The sequence below is a fragment of the Miniopterus schreibersii genome (genome assembly GCF_964146895.1).
Source record: "Miniopterus schreibersii genome assembly, chromosome: 2".
NCBI lineage: Eukaryota > Metazoa > Chordata > Mammalia > Chiroptera > Miniopteridae > Miniopterus > Miniopterus schreibersii.
The window spans coordinates 86141128-86168815 of record NC_138102.1 but is presented as its reverse complement, the minus strand read 5'-3'; the positions used below and the strand labels follow the sequence as shown (position 1 = coordinate 86168815).

The window sequence follows — 27688 nt, the reverse complement described above, 5'->3', positions numbered from 1 at the left end:
ACCAGAAATAAAGCACAATACAAAAACAGAAACAAAGAGCAATGTAACAAATGGAAAACAGTAACAAATAAGGTAAGTATTAATCCAACTATATCAATAATTTTTTTGAATGTCAGTGTCTAAATGCACCAATTAAAAGGCAGAAATTGTCAGAGTGGATAAAAACACCAATCCACCAATGTTGTCTAAAAGAAATCCACTTTAAAAATAAAGACACTTATGGATTAAAAGTAAATGGATGGAGAAAAATATACCATGATAACACTAATCAAAAGAAAGTAGTATTTATATTACTTTCAGACAGAGCAGTCTTCAAATCAAGGAAAGTTAACACAGATTAAGAATGGCATTGCATAATGATAAAAGGGTCAACTTTCCAAAAAACATAAGAATTCTTAAGGTGTGAGTAACAACAGAGCATCAAACTAGATGATGCAAAAGCTGCTAAGTGCAAGGAGAAAGAGATGAACCCACTATGATAGAGACTTCAACACCCCTCTCTAAGAATAGAGAAATACAGTAGGCAGAAAATCAGGATATAGTTGAACTCAACAATACCAACAAACCACTGGAGATAATTGACATCTATACACTACTTCATCCAACAACAGTAACATAGGCATTTCTCTCAAGCTCACATGAAACATTCACTAAGACAGACCGCCTTTTGGGTCACAAATCACACCTTACAAATTTAAAAAACAGAAATCATACAATTTCTACACTCAGATCACAGTGGGATTAACTAGAAATAACAGAAAGATAACTACAAAAATACCGTAATTTCTTGAGATTAAACAGCACACTTCTAAATAACACATGGGTCAAAAAAAATCACAAGAAATATTAAAACTATTTTGAATAAAATGAAAATGAAAGCACAACTTATCAAACTTGTAGAATGAAATTAAAGCAATACATACAGGTAAATTTATAACATGTGATATGATATTGTGATTTATAATAAATATATATTTGGTCTTCTTCCCAATTTCTGAAACAGAGCTCCTAAAATCCTTGAAATTTTCTAAGTGGTCAGCGCAATTAAAGCTGTCTTTAATTATGTTAATGCGGTGAATTTTGGAACTCATCTAAGAATAGGACTTACCTGTTAGTGATGCCAACCATATGGTTAGTGTGTTGGAACTTTCCGACCCCACCACCCTCCCCAACCTCCAGGGAGGAAAAACTGGAGATTGAATTTAATCACCAATGGGCAATAATTTAATCACTCATACCTATGGAATGAAGCCTCCATAAAAACCCAAAAGGAAAGGGTTCAGAGAAATTCTGGGCTAGTGAACATGTGGAGGTGCTGGGAGAGTGGCAGGCCTGGAAAGGGCACTAAAACTCCAGGAACTTTTTCCATACGTTGCCCTATGAATCTCTTCCATTTGGGTATTCATCAGCATCCTTTATCATATACTTTTAAAGTAAACCAGGAATCCTGTAAGTAAAATATTTCTCTGAGCTATGTGAGCCACTCTAGCAAATTAATCAAACCCAAGAAGGGGGTTGTGAGAACCTCTGATTTATAGCCAGTTGCTAAGAAATACAGGTAACAACCTGAACTTACTATTTATATCTGAAGTCCAACTAGAGTGTTGTTGGAACTGCAAATTTATAGTCAGTCAGAAGCACAGGCCATAGCCTGGCTTGCAACTAGCATATAAAATGTATGTGTGGGGAGAGGAGCAGTCTTGTGTGACTGAGCCCTTAACCTGTGAAATCTGACACTATGTACATGCAAATAGTGTGAGAACTGTAGGACAAAAAGGTGGTATAACAGAGAACTGCTTGGAGGTATGTGGAAAACTACCACTCCATACAGGGGTATTGGGTGCTCATATCTCTATACTCTATAGAACAGAAGAAAGGTCTAAAATCAGTAATATAAGTTTCTATCTTAGGAAACTAGAAAAAAAGTAATTCAATCCAAAGCAAGGAGAAAAAATAATAACAATTAGAATTTAAAAAACTAATTTAAATTTCTTTTTAAAAAGAAAAATAAAATAAATTTTTAGAATAAAAATGAAAGAAATTGAAAAGAGGAAATCAATAGAACCAAAAGCTGATTTTTTGAAAAGGTCAATAAAATTAATAAGCCCCTAGCCAAACTAAGAAAAATAAAATGTGGACACAAAATACTAATATCAAAAATGAAACACAGGGTATAACTACAGAACCCATGGAAAATGATAATAAAGAAATACTAAGAATAACCCTATGCCCCTAGGTTGCACAACCTAGATGAAAGGACCAATTCCTTAAAAGAAACAATCTGCCAAAACTCACACAAGAATAAACAGACATTCTGGGTAGACCTATAACTATTAAAGAAACAATAATAACTTAAAAATTTACCAAAACAGAATGCAACAGGTTCACTGGTGAATTCTATCAAACACTTAAAAAAATATGGCAATTTTCCACAGTTTTCTTAAGAGGGTAGAAGCAGAGGAACTATTTCCTAACTCATTCTACGAGGCCAGCATCATTCTAATGCCAAAACCAGGAAAATACATTAGAAGAAAGAAAACTATAAACCAATATCTTCTATGAACATAGATGCTAAAATCTGCAGTAAAATATTAGCAAACTGAATCCAAAAATGTATAAATATAATTATGCACAACAACCAAGTGGGATTTATCCAAGATATATAAGACTGGTTCAAGACTTGAAAATCAATTAAGGTATTCAATCATATCAACAGGTTAAAAAAATTAAATGCTCATATAAATAGGTGCAGAAAAAGCATTTGAAACCTTTGACACCATCCACCAAAGATTTGTAGTAAAAACAAATAAACAAACAAAAAGTCTCAAACTAGGAAGAGAACCATTTTCTACAGCTAACATCATACTTGATGAAAAACTCCAGCCTTCCCACTAAGATTGTATACAAGGCTAGGCTGTCCCTTTCCCTACTCCTTTTCAACACTGTACTGGAAGTTCTTGCTAAATTGGTAAGAGAAGAAAATAAAACAAAATATGTTCAGATTGGAAAAGAAAGACATAAAACTCTTTGTTCACAGATGGCATTATTGTCTATATAGAAAACTGAAAGAATCAACAAAAAATCTCAAGGAACTAATAAACAATTTATAGCAAGTTTGAAGGATACAAAGTTAATACAAAATAACTCAACTGCTTTCCTATATACCAACAGTGAAGAAGTGGGATTTGGAATTAACACAATAAAAATTAGATAAGCACCCCAAAGTGAAATATTTAGTTATAAATGTAATAAAACATATGCAAGATCTATATATGAGGAAAACTACAAAACTCTCAATAACAAAATCAAAGATGAAACAAATAAATGAAGAGCTATTTCATGTTCATGGATAGTAGTACTAAATACTGTCAAGACGTCAGTTCCCAACTTGATCTTCAGTTCAGTGCAATACCAATAAAAATCCCCTAAGTTATTTTATGGATATTGACAAACTTATTCTAAAGTTTATATGGAGAACTAAAAGGGAAAAAAAGGAATAGCCAACATAATACTGAAGGAGAATAACGTTGGAAGAATGATGCTACCAGCTCTATAAATATAGTTAACTGATCTGTGACAAATGAGCACAGGTAATACAATGGAGCAAAGATAGTCTCTTCAACAAATGATGTTGAAAAAACTGGACAACCATATATAAAAAGTGAATCTAGAAATGAACCTTATGCCTTCATAAAATGTTACTTAAAATGAATCACTAACCTAAATGTAAAATGCAAAACTAAACACTCCTAGAAAATAATGTAAGAGAAACTCTAGGTGACTTTTAGTGTGCTGATGACTTTTTAGATAAAACACCAAAGCCACAATCCATAAAATAATTGATGAGTTAGACTTCATTAAAATGAAAGGTTATGCTCTGAGAAAGACAATACCTAAAAGGATTAAAAGACAAGCCACAAACTAGGAGAAAATACATGCAAAAGATTCATCTGATAAAGGACTATTATTCAAAAATATACAAAGAACTCTTAGAGTTGAACAATAAGTAAAAAGATAACCAGATTAAAAAATGTGCCAAATGCCCTAGCCAGTGTGGCTCAGTTGGTCGAGCACCATTCCTTGCACTGAGAGGTCGCAGGTTCAATTTCCAGCAGAGTGCATGCTCAGGTTGTAGGCTTGATCCCCAGTAGGGTGCATGCAGGAGGCAGCAGATCGATGTTTCTCTTTCATCAGTGTTTCTCTCTCTCCCTCCCTGTCTCTCTAAAATCAATTAAAATAATATAAAAAAGATAATAATAAAAATGTGGCAAAGACCTTAACAAACACCTCACCAAAGATATACAGATGACAAAAAAAGGATATGAAAAGATATTTCACATTTTATGTCACCAATGAAATGCAAATTAAAATTAGATACCAGTATACACCTATTAGAATGACTAAATACCAGAAAGCTGACACCACCAAATGCTGGTGCAAAATTGAAGCAACAGAAATTCTCATTCATTGCTGGTGAGAATGCAAAATAGTACAACCACTTTAGAAGACAATTTGAAGGTTTCTTACAAAACTAAACATCTTTTACCACACAATCCAGCAATCATGCTCCCTGGTATCTGCCCAAAGAAGCTGGAAACTTGTATCTCCACAAAACGTGCACATAAATGTTTATAGCACCGTTATTCATAATTGCCAAAATTTGGAAGCAACCATGTCCTTCAGTAGGTGAATGAATAAATAAGCTGTGTTACATCCAGTAAATGCAATACTCAGTGCTAAAAAGAAATGAGGTATCATGCCATGAAAAGACATAAAAGAATCTTAACTGTATATTACTAATGAAAGAAAATCTGAAAAGGCTGCATACGGTATGATTTCAACTATATTACACTTTGGAAAAGGCAAAAATATGGAGACAATTAAAAGATCAGTAGTTTCAGGGAGTGGGATGAAGAGACAAAGCTCAAAAGATTTTTAGGACAGTGAAAATACTTGTTGTAATATAATGATCAATATATGTCATTAGACTTTTGTCAAAACCCATAGAATGCACAACACCAAGAGTGAACTCTAAGATCAACTATAAACTTTCAGTGATTATGATGTATCATCCTTGATTGAAAAGTACAATTCTGGTGAGTGATATTGGGTATGTATGTGTGGGGAAACAGAGTATATGGTAGATCTCTGTAAAATTTTATTGTAAATATAAAACTGCTCTAAAAAATAAAGGTTTTAACAAAAATAAAATAATGTTAAACAGTATAAAAGTTAAAAACAAAGAGAAAGTGTTCAGAGGATAAGGCAATGAGTTTTTATTTGTGGCATACTGAGTTTGAGATACTTTTCACATGGTTTGGGTAAAGAAGCCTAAATAGAAGGCAACTAGTGGAAAAGCTTTGGAAGCTGTCAGCCAGATAACAAGACCATGAACCTAGAAACAAATTAAAATAAAAGCCAATAAAATCCCAAACTAAGTTAACTACAATCTTCTAATGATGTCCTGTTAATTCTTTTCTTATAGATTGCACTCACTGCACATAATGGTCATCACGTCCAGAAGAGAGAAAAGGAAAAGAGCCTAAGCACTTGGGAGACTCTTAGTATTATACCCACTTGTCCATTAAAAATGTTCTGAGCTTTTGAGGTTAAATCATAAATATTCAGGCATATGAAAATATTCTTTGTAAAAGCAAATAATACTAATTTTAGTTTTAGACAGTATTATCATAAAATTAAAATAAAGCAATTTATCTTACTTATTTTCAAAAAGATTTTAAAGACATAGGAAAGTCAAAAGAAATGAATACTATTCCATGAATAAAATAACAATATCTTCTGTAACAAGATAAGATTGATATATTGAATGACAGAGGATATGGATATGCAAACTAGAGGAAAATGAAGGGAACAAGTTCATTAAAGATTATGTGTTGCAAACTAAAACAGCACAAAGTAACACATAGCATTAAAATGGATTTCACTAAATTTAAAGGAAACTTTTTATGAAAGAATTATTATAGAAGAGCAATTACTTATGAAAAACACTTTAAATTATAGAAGTACTATAAACTTTATTATTATATAGCTTCTGTGCAGAATTCTTGGAGTAAAAAGGACTTGCTTGATAAAGAAGAGAGAACAACTTGAACATCATATTAAAATTTATCTATGTTTCAGGCAGAATGCTTAATGGACTTTATTTTTTACTCCTTACAAATTAATTTGCACAGTGAATTCAACATAAGTTCCATTTTACCCTCATTAAATCTCACTACACAAATTATTATTTGTATTTCTCCTCTGATAATAGTAACATCACATTACTTCAAAGGCAATTTTGTGTCTGTTTCATGTCAAAGAATATTTTCATTACTAATTTAGTAATCTGTACAAAAAAGGCAAACTAGCAAATATATATATTAAGAAGTGACAGATGTACATTTCTGAAAACTATAAAAAAGAGTGGTATGATTGGTAGGTATATAGCCAAAAATATTTAATTACTTTTGGAAACTGAAATAATAATTATCTTATATATATATATATGTAAACAACAGCCTCTACAAGAAAAACAACCATTACAAACAAGTATTGATCTCACGTATGTTGCTTACTGAAAGTGATCACATTTCATTTTTTATGGTAGTTGGTCTAAATGCAGATAATAAAATTTTGACATTATATGTATAATAGGCACTTCTCCTTGAACAAAAATTCAGGAAACATAGCCAGACAAAAGATTTTTATGTCACAGTGAAGTTTAAGAAGAAATCTGTTTTAGGTAGTTAGACACTGAAATGTTGAAATTTTCACGTAATTTTGCTGGTTTACATATAACTAGTGCTAATTAAGACTTTACAATGAAATCTTTAATTATTAAGGGGGCTACTTAATTATGAAGAAGGCTATTATATTCAAGATAATTACTGTAATAACTTTGGTTAGGAAGATAGGTTTTGGGAAAAAGTCTTGATTTAAGTTCACTAAACAAATTAATAAGTCAATAATGTTCATATTACAAGAGTATTCTCAATGACAGAATCATTAACATCAATGCATTATGGGATACTATAATTTTTTTTTTTTTTTTTTTTTTTTCCCCAGAGAGAGAGTGGAAGAGAAAGGAGAAGGCAGGGGAATAGAGAGAGAAACATCAATGTGAGAGAGATGCACGGATTGGAGACCAGGGCTTGGGAGCTAACCTGTAACCCAGGTACACACCCTTGACCAGGAATGAAACACACGACCCTTTGGTGCACAGTCTTATGCTCTAACCACTGAACACATGGGACAGGGAAAAAATTTTTATTTCTTATATTCCATCAGGCAGTCTATCAAACCACAGTTCTCATAATAAAGAAAACGACTTTTCTGAGAAAAATATTTATATACTTCCGAGAATTTATTTAAATTATCACTTGAAATTCATTTTTTATTTATATAACTTATCAGGATTAAAATAAATTTTAGTAATACAAGATTGCATCACATCAACAGACTATCAATAGTTATTGAGGAAAGAAAACTTATTGAATGCCTACTATATACCAAACACTATGAAACTTTATATATACTCTCTTCCTTTAATTCACACCACAATAAAATAAAGTTGGTATTATTAAAATTATTCCACAGCTGGCAAAACTGACTCTCAGTGTTGTCCACAGTGATTTCCAGTGAGGGCTATGGAGTCAGTCTTTCAGGAATAGTGCCCTGGTTTTATTCTGACACTTGGGTCTCTGGGACCTTGAGCAAGTTACTTAGTTTTTCCCTCCCTCATCAGCTGAATATGATTAGATAAAATAACACAATTACAAACAGTGACTGACACATAGTGAGTACTCAGTAAACACCATGTGCGACAACTACTACTACTACACATCCTGGGACAACCCTGTCTCCTAAAATGAGATAGTATATAACAGAATATCAGTTTGCGTCTTAATCCGCCTGACACCCAAAGAGAACCTGCTCAACATATCACACTATCTCTAATGAGAACTACCCTTTTCATGTATTTTTTGTTTGTTTTGTTAATTCTCACCTGAAGATTTTATTTATTTATTTTTAAAATATATATTTTTATTGATTTCAGAGAGAGGAAGGGAGAGGGAGAGAGAGAGAGAGAAACGTCAATGATGAGAGAGTCATTGATCAGCTGCCTCCTGCAGGCCCCACACTGGGGATTGAGCCCGAAATCCAGTCATGTGCCCCGACCGGGAATTGAACCATGATCTCCTGGAACCTAGGTCAACACTCAACTGCTGAGCCACACCCGGCCGGGCCTCACCTGAAGATTTTAGATAGAGTAGAAGGAAGGGAAGGAGGAAGGGAGGGAGGGTGGAAGAGAGAGAGAGAGACAGAGAGAGAGAGAGAGACAGAGAGAGACATAGAGAGACAGAGAGAGAGAAAGAAGGTGGGAGAGACATCCATTTGAGAGAGACACGTTGCCTCCCATAGACACCCCAACATGGCGCAGGTACTGAACCTGCAACCCAGGTACCTGCCCTTGACCAGGAAGTGAAGCCATGACCCTTAGGCCCAACGTTCTAACCACTTAGCTACACTGGCCTGGGCTTCATGAATTTTTAATTGCTTAACATAAAAATGTCTATTCATACCTTCATCCAAAAAACATATTTTTTCAAAGAAAATTCATAAGTCACACAATGAGGAAGATTTATTCTGTTTTGTATCACCCAAAGAATTTAATAACATACATTCTTAAAAAGAAAGGATATAGGCTAAATTTCAGAAGAATATGTAATTTGCATTCAATGCATATGATCATCCAAATCAAAGGAAAATAAAATTTCTCACTTATTGAGTCACTCTTAGACATAAAATACAAAAGATATGATTACTTCACAATTAGTTAGCTTCTTGAAATAACTTATTAATCATCTGCTCATTCTTTTAGTCATTAAGTATTTATTAAAGGTCTAGTGAAAGGCAATTTGCATTGTTACTGCTCTCAATATTCACTGGACTGAAAGAGATCAACCAGTCCAATACAAAGTAGTACTAGTCCCCAAGGAATGGAAAAACAACCAAATAGCTTTGATCACTTGGCAGAATTACTCAAGGTGATCATGCTACTTGAGAATCATTATGAACAGAATAAAATCCTAACACTGACTACATATTGGCCCCATATAGTTATTCAAAAACAGATCATTTAAAAAATACTGTATGTGTTGCCACATGCTAGCTAACTCAGTTCAACAGTATTTATCTACTCCTTTGTTGGTTAACTTTTTTGTGTTATGCTAAGAGCTAACTACATGTTAAAAGAAAAAACTAAAAAATGTTATTCTTGAAGATCTAGAGTAAGAGGACGGCTATACAAAATCATCTTAAACTAGTCCAAGCTTTGTGTGGCCTGGTGTTATTTGTTTCACTCTGTTCAAAACTTGAGTAAACTAATTTCTTGATCTTAAGCCACTCTACCTAGAAAATGGAGAAGATAGTTCAAAATCAGTTTTCATCACTACAGCTAAAATTCAAAATAAAAGTCCTACTTAACTAAGTAATTCTCAATTGTAAATAATATCACTGATAGAAGTTAAAATATAAAGTAACATGGCCCCTGTTATAACAACCCATTCTTAAGAGAGGTGATATTTAATACTTTTAATATGAAACTGTAGTATTTGAGATAATCTTATAGATCACCTAGCCCTCTATCATAATAACAAAACCACAATGCACTGAGTGCTTAGTACGTCGATCTATATATTTTATCGCAATTAAGCTAAATAATCCAGTAAACTATCTTATAATGGTGAAAACTGAAGCACAAAAAAGGTAATAACAAACTCAGAGTTACACTAATAAGAAATGGTAAACAGGATTTGAACCCAAGTCTGGCACACATATAACAGCTATAGTATGCAAAACTTTCATGATAAAAACAAGCCACAAAAATTCTCTTACACAAATAAAGCTTACTTTTAAAGGCTCCAGGGAATAAGACTATTATTTCAATAAATTATTTTAATACTAAGCCCCTTAATTAGAGTAAAACTCATCAAAGTTTATAACAATGGTATAGTAGTATCAACAAAAGTTAAGTCACAGAAACATTAAAAAATTTCATTAAAAATGACTACTGAGTGGAGGAAAGTACATGGAACCTAAAATGCCTCAACTTGAAACATAGAAGGCAAAGAATTAGCTTATTTTAGAGCTTTGCTCAATTTCTCCAAAAAGTAATTAAGAATTAGATAATATTGCAATTCTTGTCATGTATTTCTTATGCAAACAAATTTTCAAAAAAAGTCTATTGAATTTTCTATGGAAGATTGAGAAACTTCAAATAGATTCTCATTCCCCTACAACAATTTATGCTGACCAAAAATAAGATACAGCCTACTTCAAGGTTTCATTCACCTATATGGATTTATGATTTCCCCAGAAAATATGAAATTATATCAATCCTTGCCCTATTTATAGCTAAGAATCTGTGTTCTTCAAATGGAGGGAGAAATACCATTTAACAACTTGCCTTTAACATTTTAAAAAACAAAGGTCATATCACTTATGCACACACTTGTCTATAATGTTCACCTTCAAAACTTTAAATGACAAAAGATTGTATTACTGATACACACAACTGTCCACAATGAAGTGAAACTCAGAACATCACAGGCTTTTGACACAATTAATTAAAAATAGTAACTATGTTGCAACTGGTAAGAATTCAGAAAAGCACATAAATGAATCACAGGGTAGCTTGGAATCGAGTATGTCTTATTATTAAAAAGGAGAGTGATTCTTATATGTTCTCTATTGGTTATAAACTAAGAACACACATATCACTGAAAAAGTTGATCTTATTTATTACTGGAAAAAATTTAAAAGAATGATAAAAAACTCCAAACAAATCAAACTGAAAAACAGAACACTGAACCCTTATACTGTCTTTTATACCCATAATAAAGTAAATACAATTTAAATACCAAAATACAATATAAACACTAAAATGAGTTTTAATGACAGGCAGTGAAAAATAACCATGTGCCTTGGATGAATGGACCAGATAACCTGTTAAATATGATTTTAGCACTAAGATTTTATAATAGCTATTCATAAAGATATAAATTATTGTGGATTTAGTTATAACATTTCAAACTGTATAATCTTCCTAATTTTTCTTTCTCAAGCAAAAAAAAATTCCTTTTCAGGTTAAAATAATTATGGACTTAGTTTCAATTCATAAGGAATGTTAAAATTGCACAGTTTTTTACTGCTACTTCATTTCCAACTTTTTTCATAGCACTTACTAAGTTTTTAATTACTGATCATAAAGTGTACTGGATCACCTAGATGATAAAGACAAAACATTTTTAATTCAAATCCGGGACTGGAATTTAAAGTTTTATTTTTCCAAAAGGCTGATCTGCCTCCCAATGGAATTATGTAAGATCTCATAGCAAAGTGGTATGATAACAGGGCATGACCTCAGGATTCCATTTCACTTCATAGCTTTTCATTTCAAAACCTCAAACTTTATACTGCATTGATATGAAAGAAGGCATGACCCATGGATAGGAGCTGAATTTTCTTAATGTACAGATCCCATTTATATTTATATTTATATTTATACTTTATATAAAGACAGTCCCAACACAGGGACACTATTAATAGCAATAATACAATAGAATTTTGTTAATAGCCAAGTTAGATAATAAATATGAGAAAATCATGTTACACTTCAGTGGACCTTAAATTTTACCATCTTTGCTTCATTCACTAGCTTTTCATTAATTCAAATATGAAGGATTTCATGTATATGTGTGCATAATAATGAAGCATTCCTATACTACTTTTGAAGTAGAGATTAATGTATACCTATAAAAGTTTCCCCTTAAATTCTTTAAACATAGCAATGTACACAGTAAAAATAGCTGTCAAAATTCACATTTAACTTCTTACATGTATGATTCTAAGATATAAGATTAAGTCAGAGTTTTATGAATGAGATGTTTTTTAAGAAAAAGAAGGGAAGTTACAAAAACAGAAAGTAACCTAATTAGAAGATACTGAATTTTTTATAGACATAGATATGCCACTGGTTAGATGTTGGGCTCTCAAAGATGAACTACATATAAAGAAAAGCTAATATCAATTAATGCTGTGCTAGTCTTATGATAATAGCATTATAAAATAATACCAGTATTTAAAATATAAATTATGTAATTGTTATTAAATATTATTCTTCAAAATAAACTTTACCATAGTTATTTTATTTAGCCTGACAGGAGGATTTCATGGACAATCCAAACCATGAGCATTTGCAAAGGATAAGGTTGGGACTAATATTTTTCCTCAACTGCATATTGTAATCATTGTGTTACATCTGGTAAGAATTTTATTTATTTATTATGAAGTAACTCTTTTATGGTTATAAGAACCTCAGAGTCAGAATATTTTTATATTATATAAATATATATCTGCCTTACTCCTAAAGAAGCTTTTATTAGAACTTAAAGAATAAAAACCAAATATTATAATACATTTTATACAACATCGAGTATACCAGGTGTAATCTAAGTATTAAAAACTATAAGAAATTACACATTCAAAGAAAACTTACCAGACAGTTGTTTCCACTTGACTATCATTGAGCTGCCGGTTGTCCAGTTGGGCAAAAAGTGGGAAAAGCACTTGAATCCCTCCAATTGAATGAATTGCACTATGAATTGAATGTGTTACTATAGCTTTCACATCCTATATTCAGAAAACAAAAGTGTTGTTTACATTTCTGAAGCATAACGTTATCATTACTTCCTTGTAACAAATAACTTTGAAAGAGAATTAAATAACATTAGTTAGACATTTTAAAAACCTTTAATTATATAACTTTTGATATGCATATAAAATATAAATTTGAAATCTTAAATTGAGAGATTTTTTACACTGAAAATATGGGACTAAAAACCAAGAAATATTTTATAGTAGGAAATAATGGATTTAAAGATACTCAGGTAATTTAATGTTAGGAAGATATACACTACTATTCTTAAACCAAAGTATATTTTTATATTAACAACTATCTGTTCAGGTAATCAACAACTGATTTTATTTCAAAGGCTAGAACATACAAGACATCAGAAATGGCAGTTATCCTATTAAGGAGACAAGTCCAAGATAAAGCATATTGCCCAAAAAGGGGGAGAAGGCAAAAAAAGTCAAAGAACTAGAAAACCAAAAAGAAAAACAAACAGCAGTAGTAGATTTATATATAAGCAATGCTTAATATGTAAAATAAAGATACTGTCAACCAGGATGAGAACATAAAAACTAAGTTACTATTCACCCACCTGGAGCATTAGGGCATGTGGGGAATGCACAAAAATCGATGCATTTTCCTTTGGTGAGGATTCCAGGCATAGCTGAGCATCAGTGGCCTTAGCATTATATGTAAATGCAATACTACTTGCAAGTTTTCCATCATACAGAACCTGTTTATGATGTTCAGCCAAATGAATATCACTCTCAGATTTAAACTTGAAGGTGCTCTGAAAAAATAAAACTAAGTTAAACACTCATTTTAAAGTTAACATAATAAAACTCTAAAGTTCTGAAGAAGAAAAACATTTAAGATAAAAACTTATTGTGACCCTTCCAGACATTAATCAGTGGTATTATATTATTTTGTTATTCTCACTTCAGTTCTATGAGAGTTAAATTTTACTATGCTAATAAACACACATCTTCATTTTCTCATTTTTATTGTTTTTGACTATTTATAAACTGTTTTTACTAGAAATAATATAAAATCAGATGATATTAAATGTAAATCAAATTTTACTTTAATACTCTATAACATAAATTTTTCTTGTTAACACTTTCAAAACTGTAGTATACACAAACAAGCACAGTAGGGAAAGTGAAAACACTTAGGCTTTCTCATCACCTTCTCCTGGCCAAGGCCCAGTTACATAAACATGATATAGCATAGTCGTAACAGATGCTGTGTTAGTTGACTAATGTCTGACCCATCATTGGCTGAGAGCCACTATTGTCCTGGTTGCTATAAGACTGTCCCAGGACTTTCAGAGGTGCAGTTTGTAGGTGCAGTTTTGTTCCCCCAGGTCAGATTGTTTCCTGGAGTGCCATGTGTCGCCCATTTATGCCCAGCTGGCTGCCACCGGGAAAAAGAGTGTGGGTTTGTCTATCTTGTACATTTGGCCTGCCACAGCCAAATAAAGGAAATGTCTCATCCTTCTTTGGCTCTACTTTTTTCCTTCAGACTGTCCCCAGATCTAGAGTGAACCTCCCTGGCCATGATCCTTGGCATTACGATTGGTGTAGTTCTCCTCACTACACTTGGCATGGTCGTTGGCACAACACACATACACACAAAGTGCCTGACACAAGAATAACTTATATGCAAGTTTATCAACATACTGAATACCAACACTATTCCACAAAAGCCATGTTAATCCCAAACAAGAAGTTCATTAAAACATGTTACCACATGTCAGAATGGCTGTAATCAACAAGACAAGAAGAGATATTGGAGAGGTTTTAGAGAAAAGGGACTCTCACATTCACTGCTGGTGGGAATGTAAACTGGTACAGCCACTATGGAAAACAGTCTGGCAGTACCTCAAAAAATTAAGAATAAAGTTATCATATGACTCAACAATCCTTTTCCTGGGTATCTACCTCAAAAACTTGAAAACATGTATTCGTAAAGATACATGCACCCCTATGTTCATTGCAGCATTATTCATGGTGGCCAAGGCATGGAGACAACCAAAGTGTCCTGCAATAGAGGACTGGATAAAGAAGATGTGGTACATGTACATAATGGAATACTACTCAGCCATAAGAAAAGACGAAATACTGCCATTTGTGACAACATGGGTGGATCTTGAGAGTATTATGCTAAGTGAAATAAGTCAGTCAGAAAAAGCTAATATAATCCTATTAACCAATATCACCTCAATACATTTGATAAAAACTTTAAAAAAAAATTATAACTTTTAAAAACACACATTACCACTTTAAATAAAATATAAAAAATGAAAATATACCAGTTCTTAAGAAAGGTATTGTTAGAAATGGTTAAAATTTCTCTGCAGATATGAACCTGACAATGACAAATTATATTTAACCTTTCCAACAATCATATATATTATCAGTATTATTATTTTCAACTTAACTACTATACAAACCAAATATTATAGATAAGAACTAGAAGGGATCACGCCAAGAAAACATGACAAATTTTCTATCTTATAGTTAGTATTAATGAATTGATAGTGGAGTGAGCTGGATTATAATCCAGGCTCTGCCATTAATTATCTCTTGACTCTTATTTAAGGTCAAAAAATAATTTAACTGATGTGGTTACAATTTCCTTACTCGAATGTTATAATAATAATAAACCAAATATTCTAAGCTCAAGTTCTTACAGGAGGCAAAAAGATATGCCTGTAAGTAAAAGAAACCAGGTGGGGACTTCTTCAAACTAGAGTATGCATGTCTTGTCTAAGACTGACGCCCTACTGTTCAGCTCAGGCCAATTGTTGTACTATATTGCCAGTTCTTCCATAATTTTCAAGAGAAACATAACATGAGCATTTTATATGAAGCTCCCTAATTTGTAAATTAATCCAAACATTCTAAAACACTGTGCAGAAGAACATGTCAGGCCAAATGTAAATAGTTTTCTACTTCTGGACTAGTATATAGAGAGCCTTTCAACTTGAAGCTGGATGCAAACCATTAATTATTAAGCATGGCCAAGACAAAAGCAGCATGGATAATTAAAATTTGTGTATATGTGGCTTTGGATGATATTTCTTATCTTTGAAATGGAAGAATGTTTACATATTTCAATATTACAAACTAGCTAACAAAATTGTAGTACTTTGGGCCAGATCTCCTGTTCTTCTCTCTATTCAATAAAATGTAGAACATAGTCTGTCACCTAAAAATTTCAAAATTTAGTATTTTTTAACTCACAGATTCACAGTTCCCATGCTAGAGGTAACAGTTGGGTTTAAAATATGTTCTAGTTTAAAATATTCTATTTCAGTCCCTAACATACTAAAGAATAGATGACAATTACAACAGAAAACTGGAACAAAGAATTTTCTTTCTTTTTTAAAATCAGTATTTGAATGAAATTCGGTAGTAATATTGGTAAAATAAATCCCATCTAACCACCTACTTCACTGATTGCCTTGGTATTGTACAAGAAATATTATCAATGCTCAAAATGTTTATTATTAAAGTAAATAATAAACCCATTTATTATTAAAGTAAAATTTCACAAATATGTTCGATTTTTTATTTATGTTACAGAGCAATGATCAAAAGCAGAATTAATTACTATGGAGAGGTAAAACATATGAGTTAATTTGTAAAAATAAAATTATTGGACTGAGGGAATTGGCGGGGAGACTCTATAGGATATTGAGACACTGGGGGAAACAGACTAAATAAAAAAGAAGAGAAGACAAACGGAGTTGAATGAGCCACGGGGAAATTGGAGTTCAATCAAGCAGAGATGTGCTGCTTCCCTATGTTGATGATACTATACTAAGAAAAGCACTATATATATGATTGGAAGAGCAACTGTAGGAAGAACAATATATGCTCTAGGCAAGCAGACCTACATTAAATTAAGGATTTTTTAAAAATTTCAAATCAAAAGCAAAAACAATAAAAGCAAAAATAAACAAGTAAGACTATATCAAATGAAAAAGTTTCTGCACAGAAAAAGAAATCATCAACAAAATGGAAAGGCAACCTATAGAATAGGAGAAAATATTTGCAAGTCATATACTTGGTAAGAAGTTGATATCCAAAATACATGAAGAATTCATACAACTCAATAGCAAAAAAATCAAGCAATCCATTTAAAAAACAGGAACAGGATCTTAATAGACATGTTTTCAAAGAAGCCAATAGGTACATGAAAATATGCTTAATATCACTAGTCAGGAAATGCAAATCAAAACCACAATGAGGTATCTCCTAACACTTGTTAGAATGGCTGTTATCCAAAAGAAAAGAAATAACAAGTGTTTGGGAGGATATGAAGAAAAGGGGAACACTTGTGCATTGTTGATGGAAAAATTAATTGGTGCAGCCACTATGGAAAACAGTAAGAAGGTTCTTCAAAAAATTAAATACAGAACTACCATATGATACAACCATCCCACTTATGGATATTTATCCAAAGAAAACAAAAAGCCTAACTCAAAAAAAATGTATGTACCCATATGTTCATTGCAGTACTATTTACAGTAGACGAGACATAGAAGCAACCTAAATATCCATGGGTGAATGAAATTAAGAATTTAAGATAGAACAAAAGGAGGTATATATATATACTATCAGTATGTTATTCAGCCATAAAAAATAATGAAATCTAGCCATTTGCAAAAACATGGATGAATCACATGTAGGTGAAATAAGTCAGACAGAAAGACAAGTACAGTATGATCTCATTTATATGTGGAATCTAAAAATTATTTTAAATTTAAAAACCCAACTCATAGATACAGAGAACAAATAGATGGTTGCCAGAGGTGGGGGGTTGGTGGGCAAACTGGTGGAGGGGGTCAAAAAGTACAAACTCCTGGTTAAAAAAAAAAGTCAAGGGATGTGATATATAGCATGGTGATTATAGTTAGTAATGCCATATTACATACTTAAAAGTTGCTAAGAGAATAGATTTTAAAAGTTCTCATCACAAGAAAAAAGTGTGTAACTGTGTGATGATGGATGTTAACTAGATTTATTATGAACATGTGGTAAACAATATGTACAAACATAAAATCATTACATAGTATACAGAGAACTAATATACTGTTATATCAATTATATGTCGCAATAAAAAAAGTCTGACAAACTATTAAAAAAAATACGTCCTGTAGAAAAATTTATAAAGCAAACTAAAGATGAGATCATATGTAGAACTGAGATTATACAAAAATGTTTGAACTGGGCCTTCATACTCCAGATACCCTAAGAATGGTCTGTAGATGTCACTGTTCCCATTGTTAAGTTATACAGCCAGGGCCAGTGGGGAATATCTAAAAGCTCAAGAAATAATGTTCATTATAAAACATAAGTCAATATAAGACAGGTCTACCCCAAGCTTCTTATAAAATATTTTACCCATTAAGTATGTATCCAAGGATCAGAAATTCTGATGCTCCAGTTTTTAAAAAAAAATAAAAAGAAGCCAGTCAGAGAAAGACAAGTACCATATGATTTCACTCATATGTGGAATTTAATGAAGAAACTGAACTACCAAGCAAAATAGAGACAGACTCAAAGAGAGAGAGCAGGTAGACAGCTCTGGTGGGAGGGTGGGGAAGGGGAGAGTGGAGGGATTGAGCAAAAAAGAAAAAAAAAAAAGAGAGAGAGAACTCATGGACAACAGTGTGGTGATTGCAGGGAAGGGTGGGGGTTGGAAGAGGGCATAGGGGGATAAATGGTGATGGAAAAAATACAATTTAGTTAATTTTTAAAAAATAGCACTGCTTCCTGGAGGAGGAGATTTCCCTAATTGTCACCTTTCCTATTAATTATTTCATTCATAAAATATGGATATTTTGTGACAAGTATATATAAAAAGCTTATTTTAAATTAGCAAACCACCTATCTACAGCCCCATTATCTTTTGCTGGTTTCAAAAAGATCCTTCAAATACAGTATTCCTGATAAGTGCATTATTTCAACTGCAACAGATATTCATTCTTTCTACAAGAATCCATATAAATAATGGTTTACTCATAAATGTTTGCCAAAACAGTAAAACATTAAATAGTAATGACTTTAAATGACATGTTACATAATGTTCACTAATAATGAAGCATGTTAAGTTTAAAATGATATCTTAAAATATAAGCCACACCAGCAAAAACATGGCAAATCAGATTACTTACTTTCTTAAAATATCCTAAGGTTATACATCTTCTATATAAAATCAAAATATAAAATGTAAACTTTCCTTTTATGGACTTTCAAAATAGTTTGTATTTTAAGAATTTCTCTTTCTAAATAAAATTCTATATGTATGGAACCAAAACTGATCATTAGTATTAGTCTAAAAATATCTAGAAAAATAGAAACTAAAAGTATAAGTAAATGTACTTCACAAATTATCTTAAAAGGCAGCACATAATGTTTATTAATATTAAATGTTATCCCTCATAGTTAACTCTCAAGTTGTTAACATGTCAAAGTTAGAGGGCATCAAAAACACAATGACTTCCTAATAAATCCCATGAGCTGTCCTACTCATTGGTTAAAGCATCTGATCCTTTTGAAGAGAAAACAAGTAAACAACATAGATAGTAAAATAAACTTGACAAAGAGTAAATAAAAATTGTTATTAGACCACACACACTTCTATATCTAAATTTTTTAAGAACTTAAACCTAAAATTCTATTTAAAGATTTAGAAACACCGAAATCTCAGCATGTAACCAGAATACGTTAGAGCCAAAAATATTTAATTGGTGCCTATAATTAGATATTTTTCACAGTTTACCATGGAATACTACCTAAAATATCCAGTCAAGCTTCAACAGCAGCTTACAAATTTCAAGTTGACCCTAACCTATTGACATATACTGCTAAGTTTGTGATACTATACCCATTTTACTTCTTAAGCAACACTTTGTTTTCCTTGCACATAGTGAAAACTCAGTCAAGAGCTGATAAATGAGTTAGTGAAACCACTATGGAAAACAGTATGAAGGTTCCTCAAAAAATTAAAAATAGAACTACCATACAACCCAGCAATTCCATTTCTGGGTATTTACCTGAAGAAAATGAAAAAACTAATGAGAGAAGATATATGCACCCCCATGTTCACTGCAGCATGGCTTCATGGTAGAATACACAGTAGGCAGGGTGTTTTATAGTGGAATGGAAGGATGATTGATAGGTTGAAACTATCTTACTGAAGGCTTTGAATAGCAAAGTAATAATTTGGATTTTCCAGTTATACAAAATTATCAAAATAATTTGTAGCAGGAGAATGTACTGATTTTATTTATAAATTTTTCTAGAGAAAATATTAGATTATGAATGATTATTTTGTTAAATGAGTTCAGATGGATTATTTGATTATTTTGCAGGACAAACTGCTGTACAATGTATAGGTGGCAACATTCTCCTAATTACACATCAGGCAATATGATTCACTGGATATTGCAATGTCATTATCATGTTAATATCAGCAATACTTGTCACATAGTGATTCTGGGGAGAGCAATATGTATTGTTATGCATATGCCATTTTTACATAAATTCAATGGAAAATGGCTATATTCTTGACATTGGGGCAGTTTTCAAATATTAGTATTAGAAAATAACATTCCTCTGCTCTTGTAGCAATTAGATAAACTTAGTTTTGGGGCGATTAGGATTCTACTCAATGAGGCTTTGCTTTATTAGCAACTATGTTAAATATCTACATTCCACTATCATAAGTTCAATATGCCATCACCATAAAACGTATGGTAAATATTTTATGAGTAACATTTACGTAAAAACTTTTAACATGAAAAAGTGTTTCTTAATGTTAAGTAGAAAGGGCAGAAGTAAAAACTAGAAGCTACAATCGTTAGTTGCTTTAAAGAAACAGATATTGTTCAAAGTGCTCTATTTATATTATATTCTGTGTTAGGTGTATAACAGATGAGAGGTAAATAGGTTGTGGATGGATACACATCCAGTAGGGGATGGATTTGGGATTCACACTCAAGTTTGACAGGTTTTGCAGCTAAGGCTTTCAACTATTGTACTGTGTAGAACTGACAGTAGAGTAGATTTTTTTTTAAGTTTTATTGATATAAATTGTATTTCAATACAACATTGTATTCGTTTAAGTTGTACAACATACTGATTTGATATACGTATATATTGCAAAACGATTACCACAATAAGGTTACTTAACACATCCATTATCTCGCAGTTACAACTTTGTATGTGTGTTGACACCCTGTACTTCCCTGCTTCTATCCCATCATGCCCCGTATCTCACATTCTATCATAAAGTCCTGCACAACATCTAAAAATACATTTATTATATCAAGGAACTTTGGGAATTAAAAATTATTATGCTTATACTCTCTTTATAAGAATAATTATATTCCTGAATGTTTATAATTAAAAACATTCAATAAAAGCAAAATAAGTACAGGGAAGGCCTGGGGAGAGGGCAGGAGTGAAGTGGAGGGAGTCAGTTGAGGGGAAAAAGGGGACATCTGTAATACTTTCAACAATAAAGATAAATTTTTAAAAAGATGATATATGTACCAGGAAGGAAATATAATGCAAATATTATTAAATTTTTGTGGAAGGATGATTAATCTCAGCTACAGAAGATTTAGAAATGTGTAAGAGAAATATGTTTTAAACAACCCTATACAATTACCCTTCCATATGAAGAGTTCCTAAATATTTAACATAAGGATCCTAAGAAACTATTTATATCAAATTAAGGAATAATTTGCCCATTTCAAGCAATTTCATGTAACTCAGTCTTAAGAACACAAACAAAAGTTTTTTAACAAGCTTGTAGTTGTACAGAAGAATGGATATTTTCCTACATTAAAACTTTAAAATTAAATTGCAAAAGTAATCAATATCATCTACTGATAAAAGATACACTTTACAGAAATGATTTAATTAGAAACATGAATAATAATCTGGTAGAGAAAAACCCTGAAACTTCAATACTACTCCTGTCATTCATTTATATAATAATTACTGAGCACCAGAGGATGCGGGTCTAACCTCTCTCTCACAGGGGCAATACACCGAATTCTCAAACAAATGTGTGACCTCTTGTACCTCTCTTCTGCTACTGGTAATAGCTGCTTTCTGCTAAGGCTCAATGAATCTCACACTATAAATATGCGGCTCTGCCTTTGGCAGAGGCTCCACAGGGAACCCTCACAAAGACTTCTGCTCCTACTCCCACAGCATGCTCCTTTTCAGCACCCTGCCTCACACTTCCAGCTGTTTCGGCAGCCCTGAACTCTAATCACAAACCCCTCAGCTCTGCAGGACCATCCTGCTATGCCTGGCCTCCACCTCCTTTGTGCCTCAACAAAAAATGTTGGTCCCAGAATAGGGCTGGGATGAATATTGAGCTCATCTTATATATTTTCTTACTCTCAAGGATCTCAGGGCCAGTACTATATGTATTGATAAATGTCTAAAAACAGATGTTTTATATATTTTGACACTTTTTAATAGTTATTTACAATGTCATGGCACATCCAGTACTAGCTCCCCCATCATGGACAAAATCAGAAGTCAGGTTGAATGCTTTTAAAATTAAACAATAAATTTTATAATTTGGTAGCAGGTTTTATAGACTTTTCAAATTCCAGTTGTCATCGTCATAGGACAAATAAACAAACATTTAAACAGTAGCAATGGAACAAAAAAAAACAAAGCATTTTCAGTTGTGTGAATTCATAATAGGTATTCCAGGGAAGCAGACTGTTCCCTACCAAAAGAAATAAAAATTACTTAAACTTTATGAATTTCAAACTAATCTTAGAAGCTTCATGGGCCTGAATGAACTGGTTTTAAAGATCTTCTCTATGAATCATTTCTCACTTCCAACAATTAGATGCCTTCTCTATGATCCCTCCAATAGAACTTACTCATGTTCACAGATTATATCGTGATTATAAATTGAATCCAGTTTATTTTTTAAGTTTTCCTATGTCTTCTTCCCTTACTTGGTTATAAGCTCCTTAAAGGTAATTAACAGTTTTGCATCTTCCATAATGCCTATACTAGTGTTCTGTGCATAGAAATGCTTTAATAAGTGTTCTCTGAATTGTAAAGTTGTATGAGGAAATTCACCCTAATGGAATCAGTTTAACATTTTTCCTCTAGTCATTTTAAAAGTACTTTTAAATAACTTTTGCTTATTCAGGGAAAATTAAGAATTTAGAGTAATATTATAAATTCTTAACCCAATTTTTAAAATTTATCTTTATTGTTGAAAGTATTACAAATCTCCCCTTTATTCCCCCATTGATTCGCTCCACGCTGCACCTTCCCACCTTCACCACACTATTGTCTTTGGCCATGTGTAATGCATATATGTATATAAATTCTTAATCTCTCCCCATCCATGCACCCACCCCTGCCTTCCCTCTAAGATTCGTCAGTCTGTTCCATGCTTCTATGTCTCTGGATCTACTTGGTTCATCAGTTTATTTTGTTCATTTGATTCCACGTATTAGTAAGATTATGTGATACTTGTCTTTCTCTGACTGGCTTATTTCACTTAGCAAAATACTCTCTAGTTCCATTCATGCTGTCTATAAGGGTAAGAGGTCCTTCTTTTTTACAGCTGCATAGTATTCCATTGTGTAAAAGTCCAAGGGGAAGCTTGATACGATTTCAACCTTTTTGAACTTGTAGAGACTTGTATTATGTACTTAAAATGTGGTCTATCTTTGAGAATGTCCCAGGTACACTTGAGGAGAATATATACTTTGTAGCATTGACGTGCAATGTTCTGTAAAAGTCAATTAAACCCATCTGATCTTGTGTCATTTAGAGTCACTGTTTTCTTGTTGATTTTTTGTCTGGCAGATCTATTCAGTAAAGTCAGTGGGATGTTAAAGTCCCCTACTATGACTGTATTGCTATAGATCTCTCCCTTAGAGTTTTTTTGTTTTTGTTTTTGTTTTTGCCTGTGTGTCTTTTGTTCTGAGGTGGGTCTCTTGTAGACAGTATACATTTGGGCCATGTTTTCTTATCCAGTCAACTACCTTATGTTTTGAATAGAGCATTTAATCCCTTTATACTTAAGGTTATTATTGATGGGTACTTATCTACTGCCATTTTATTTCTTTATGCTAATGTTTCTCTTTCTATTTCAACGTATTATTACAGCAGTCCTTTTAACATTTCTTGCAATGCTAGTTTAGTGGTAATAAACTCCTTTAGCCTTTTCTGGACTGGAAAGCTCTTTAGTTCACCATCAATTTTGAATGATAGCCTTGCTGGATAGAGTAGTCCTGGTTTCAGATCCTTGCTTTTCATTACCTTGAACATTTAATGCCATTCCCTTCTGGCCTGTAGAGTTTCTGATAAGAAATCAGCTGACAGATTTATGGGAGTGTCTTTGTAGACTTGCTTTTCTCTCACTGCCTTTAAGATTCTCTCTTTGTCTTGAATTTTTGGCATTTTAATCATGTTGTGTCTGGGTGTGGTCCGCTTTGGGTTTTTCTTGCTTGGGATGCTCTGTGATCCTGAACTTGTGTAACTTCTTCCTTCACCAGATTAGGGAAGTTTTCTGCCATTATTTCTTCAAACCGGTTCTCTAATCCTTCTTTTCTTCTTCTTCTAGCATGTGAATATTGTTACATTTCATGTTGTCCCATAGCTCCCTTAAACTGTCCTCTGGTTTTTTAATTGTATTTTCTTTTTGGTTCTGATTGAGTGGGTTTTTCTACCCTGTCTTCTAATTCGCTGATTTGATCTTCAGCTTCCCCTGATCTAGTGTTTATTCCTCTCAATGTATTTATTTATTTCTACTATGTCATTCTTAATTTCCTTCATAGTTTCCATTTCTTTTCTTATGCTGTTGAGCATCCTTATGATCAGTATTCTGAACTCTATATCTGATATATTGCTTATCTCCATTTCATGCATCTCTTCTTCTGGAGAATTCTTTGGTTCTTTCACTTTGGGCTTGTTTTTTTGTCTCCCCATTTTAGATTTGTTCAGATTTGTTGCTATGTACTAGGTAGGTCTGCTAGAACTCCCAGTCTTTTGAATGGCCTCTAGTGCAGACCAATGTCAGACAGTTTGTACATGGCCTTGAGTACCCTGTTTGAAGCTTTCAGCACTCCACAGCTTGTGGTTCCTTCTGCTAAAGCTGGGTGTATTTGGAAAACACCAAGATGCGCACCACGGTCTGCTTTTCAAGCCCAGCCTCTATGTGGTCTCCATTTAGGTCCTTGGTTATGCGGGTGCTCTCCAGCTAGACTTCAGTTGGTTATTCAGGATGTTTTTTTCTATATTGTAATTGTAATTCCACTTTGGTCCTAGGAGAGTGTCAGTATAGCTTCCACTCAATCTGCCACCATCTTGAAGTGTCCTAACTCTTAAGATTAAAAAAAAAATACTATTCTATTTCTTCTTCTTCGGGACTCAATTCATTCATAAAACTCTTATTTTCTATGATTGCTAAAACATACTTCTTTTCAGTTTTGTATATTTAAATATTTTTCTTTGGTTCTTTTCATAGACGCTGCTTCCTTTTATTTATTTTTTATAAATATAAAAGAGTTGGTTGTTTTAAGAAACACAGCAATCATTAAATATATATGAAATCAACAATGTTCTCTGGCCCATAATAAACTTGCACACAATAAAATATTTTTTGAGCTGAAGGTCTTATACTAATAATTACTGCTTTAGTTTATTTTTATAATCATCAGTGATTTTAAGTGAAAAGCCCTGCAAAACACTAAAAATATCACTGTCTTTGGCTCATGGTTACTATTCTTTAAAAACAATGTTTATAGTAGTTTAATGATTCTTCTTATCCTTTTTGGTTTTAGGTGGTTTTGTGGGGGTGGTTGTTAATCCTCATTCCAGGATATTTTTCCCATTGACTTTTTTTTACAGAGAGTGGAAGGGAAGGTGGGAGAGAGGGACAGAGGAAGAGAGAAAGAGAGAGAAACATTGATATAAGAGAGCACGCTGATTGATTTCCTCCCACATGCACTCTGACCAGGGCCAGGATCAAATCATGAACCCAAGTATCTGCCTTTGACCAGGAAACAAACTCACCACTCTTTGGAGCATGGGCCGATGCTCTTACCACTGAGCCACACTGGCCAGCACTAGTTTTAGTTTTTGATGGGGTATTATTATAACTGTGAGGCTTAAGAACTCAGAATAACTGTTTTCTAAAAATAATGGTTGAAATGAAATACTGCAAAATATATTGTAAACACTGTGATGAGCTTTTACACATCTGAATTTTAACACCACTGATATTTCTGTAGATTTCATTGTCTGGAACAAAACCATACTTTCATTTTGTTCATACTGCTTATAATGGAATTCACAAGGTTTATATATTGTCTTGGAAGTTATAAAATCATTTAAGAAAAATATAATGTAAGATGTTTAATAAAATCTATTCTTAGTTGGGGAAAAAATTGGTCATAATTTTTTCAGTTCATGATATTAAAAACCTTAATCTCCTACTTTGGCTTGTAGGAGAAAATCAACTTCACCTCATAATTAAGCTAACACTCTTAGATTTTAAAAAATTATAATGCAATTTACATGACTATAAACATGAAACCATTATATAAATATAGAAATTTTCTTATCTTTATCCCATTTGTAATACTTAGATTACTTCTGAGTCTTCAAAATTATATATTAATGTATAATAACATATTTGTGAATAAATATCAGTATCTATTACATTATTCCTTTAAGAGGGATTTTTAGGAGGAGAATTGTTATTTAAAATGGTATGAGCTGGACAGAGATGAGAATGAAGTGAGACTACCAATAGGTATTGTGGGATCTTTCTGGCATGACAGAAATGTTCTAAAATTGGATTGTGGTGATGTTGTTTAACTCTGTAATTTACTTGTGCATTTAACATAAGTGAATTGTATGATATTCAAATTATGGTTCAAAAAATGTTTTGTAAGTTTTTAAAAGAAGGTATGGACATATTTTGTACTAATTATACTCAAAGGAGTTGTGTATGACAGAGCATTCTTAATATAAAACACTTAAGTATAACATTTCAATATGGAATGTTGTGTAACAAGTGCACAATACACATTCTTTTCAAGGACACGTGTAACAACTATAAAACAAGACACATATTTAGGTTCCTAAAAAAGGCTTCAGCAAATTTCCAAAGAGTAAACTCGTAAAATAAAATGAATATATTCCTTGAAAAATAATTTTTTAAAAATATTTTTTAAATAAATATAAAATGTGAACTCAGACATCTATTTAAAAAATTGTATTTGTAATATTAAAAAATACAAATTTCGGCTGGCTGGACATGGCTCAGCGGTTGAGCGTCGACCTAGGATCCAGGCGATCGGGGTTCGATTCCTGGTCAGGGCACATGCCCGGATTGTGGGCTCGATCAATGACTCTCTCATCATTGATGTTTCTGTCTCTCTCTCTCTCTCCCTCTCCTTTCCTCTGTCTGAAATCAATAAAGACATATTTAAAAATATATATATATATACAAATTTCAATACTTGCAAATATTGATGAAAACTTTTTTAAATAACAAATACGTAAAAGATCCATTCACTAAACAAATAATAGTCTTTAGAGTGAAAGATGGAACAATATTACCTAAAATGTCCATTTTCCAACCAAACATTGAGAGATATGGAAAGAAACAGGAAAATATGATCCATAATTAAGGGGGTGTAGGCAATAGAAACTGTTGGTGAGAGTCAACAAATGTTAGATTTAACAGAAAAGAACTTCAAATAGTCATTAAAAATGTTCACAGGACTAAAGGAAACCATAATTAAAGAAGTAAATGAAGATATGATGACAATGTTACATTAAATACAAAATATCAATTAAGAGATAGATTCTATAAAACAATCCAAATGGAAATTTCGGAGTTGAAAAGTATAATTGAATTGAAAAATTCTCTAAAGAGGCTCAACAGATTTAAACAAGCAAAAGAAAG

At 32.4% G+C, this 27688-nt stretch overlaps 1 protein-coding gene across 1 annotated transcript in view; it reads right to left on the bottom strand.

Moving 5' to 3' along the window:
* NBEA (neurobeachin) overlaps positions 1-27688 on the bottom strand; it is an 817699-nt gene that overhangs the window by 660772 nt on the left and 129239 nt on the right. The window contains exons 9-10 of the mRNA XM_081128332.1: positions 13290-13487; positions 12563-12696 (exon numbers count right to left, since the gene is read on the bottom strand). Of these exons, the coding sequence (XP_080984458.1) occupies positions 12563-12696; positions 13290-13487 (332 nt within the window). The remainder of the gene's footprint in view (positions 1-12562; positions 12697-13289; positions 13488-27688) is intronic.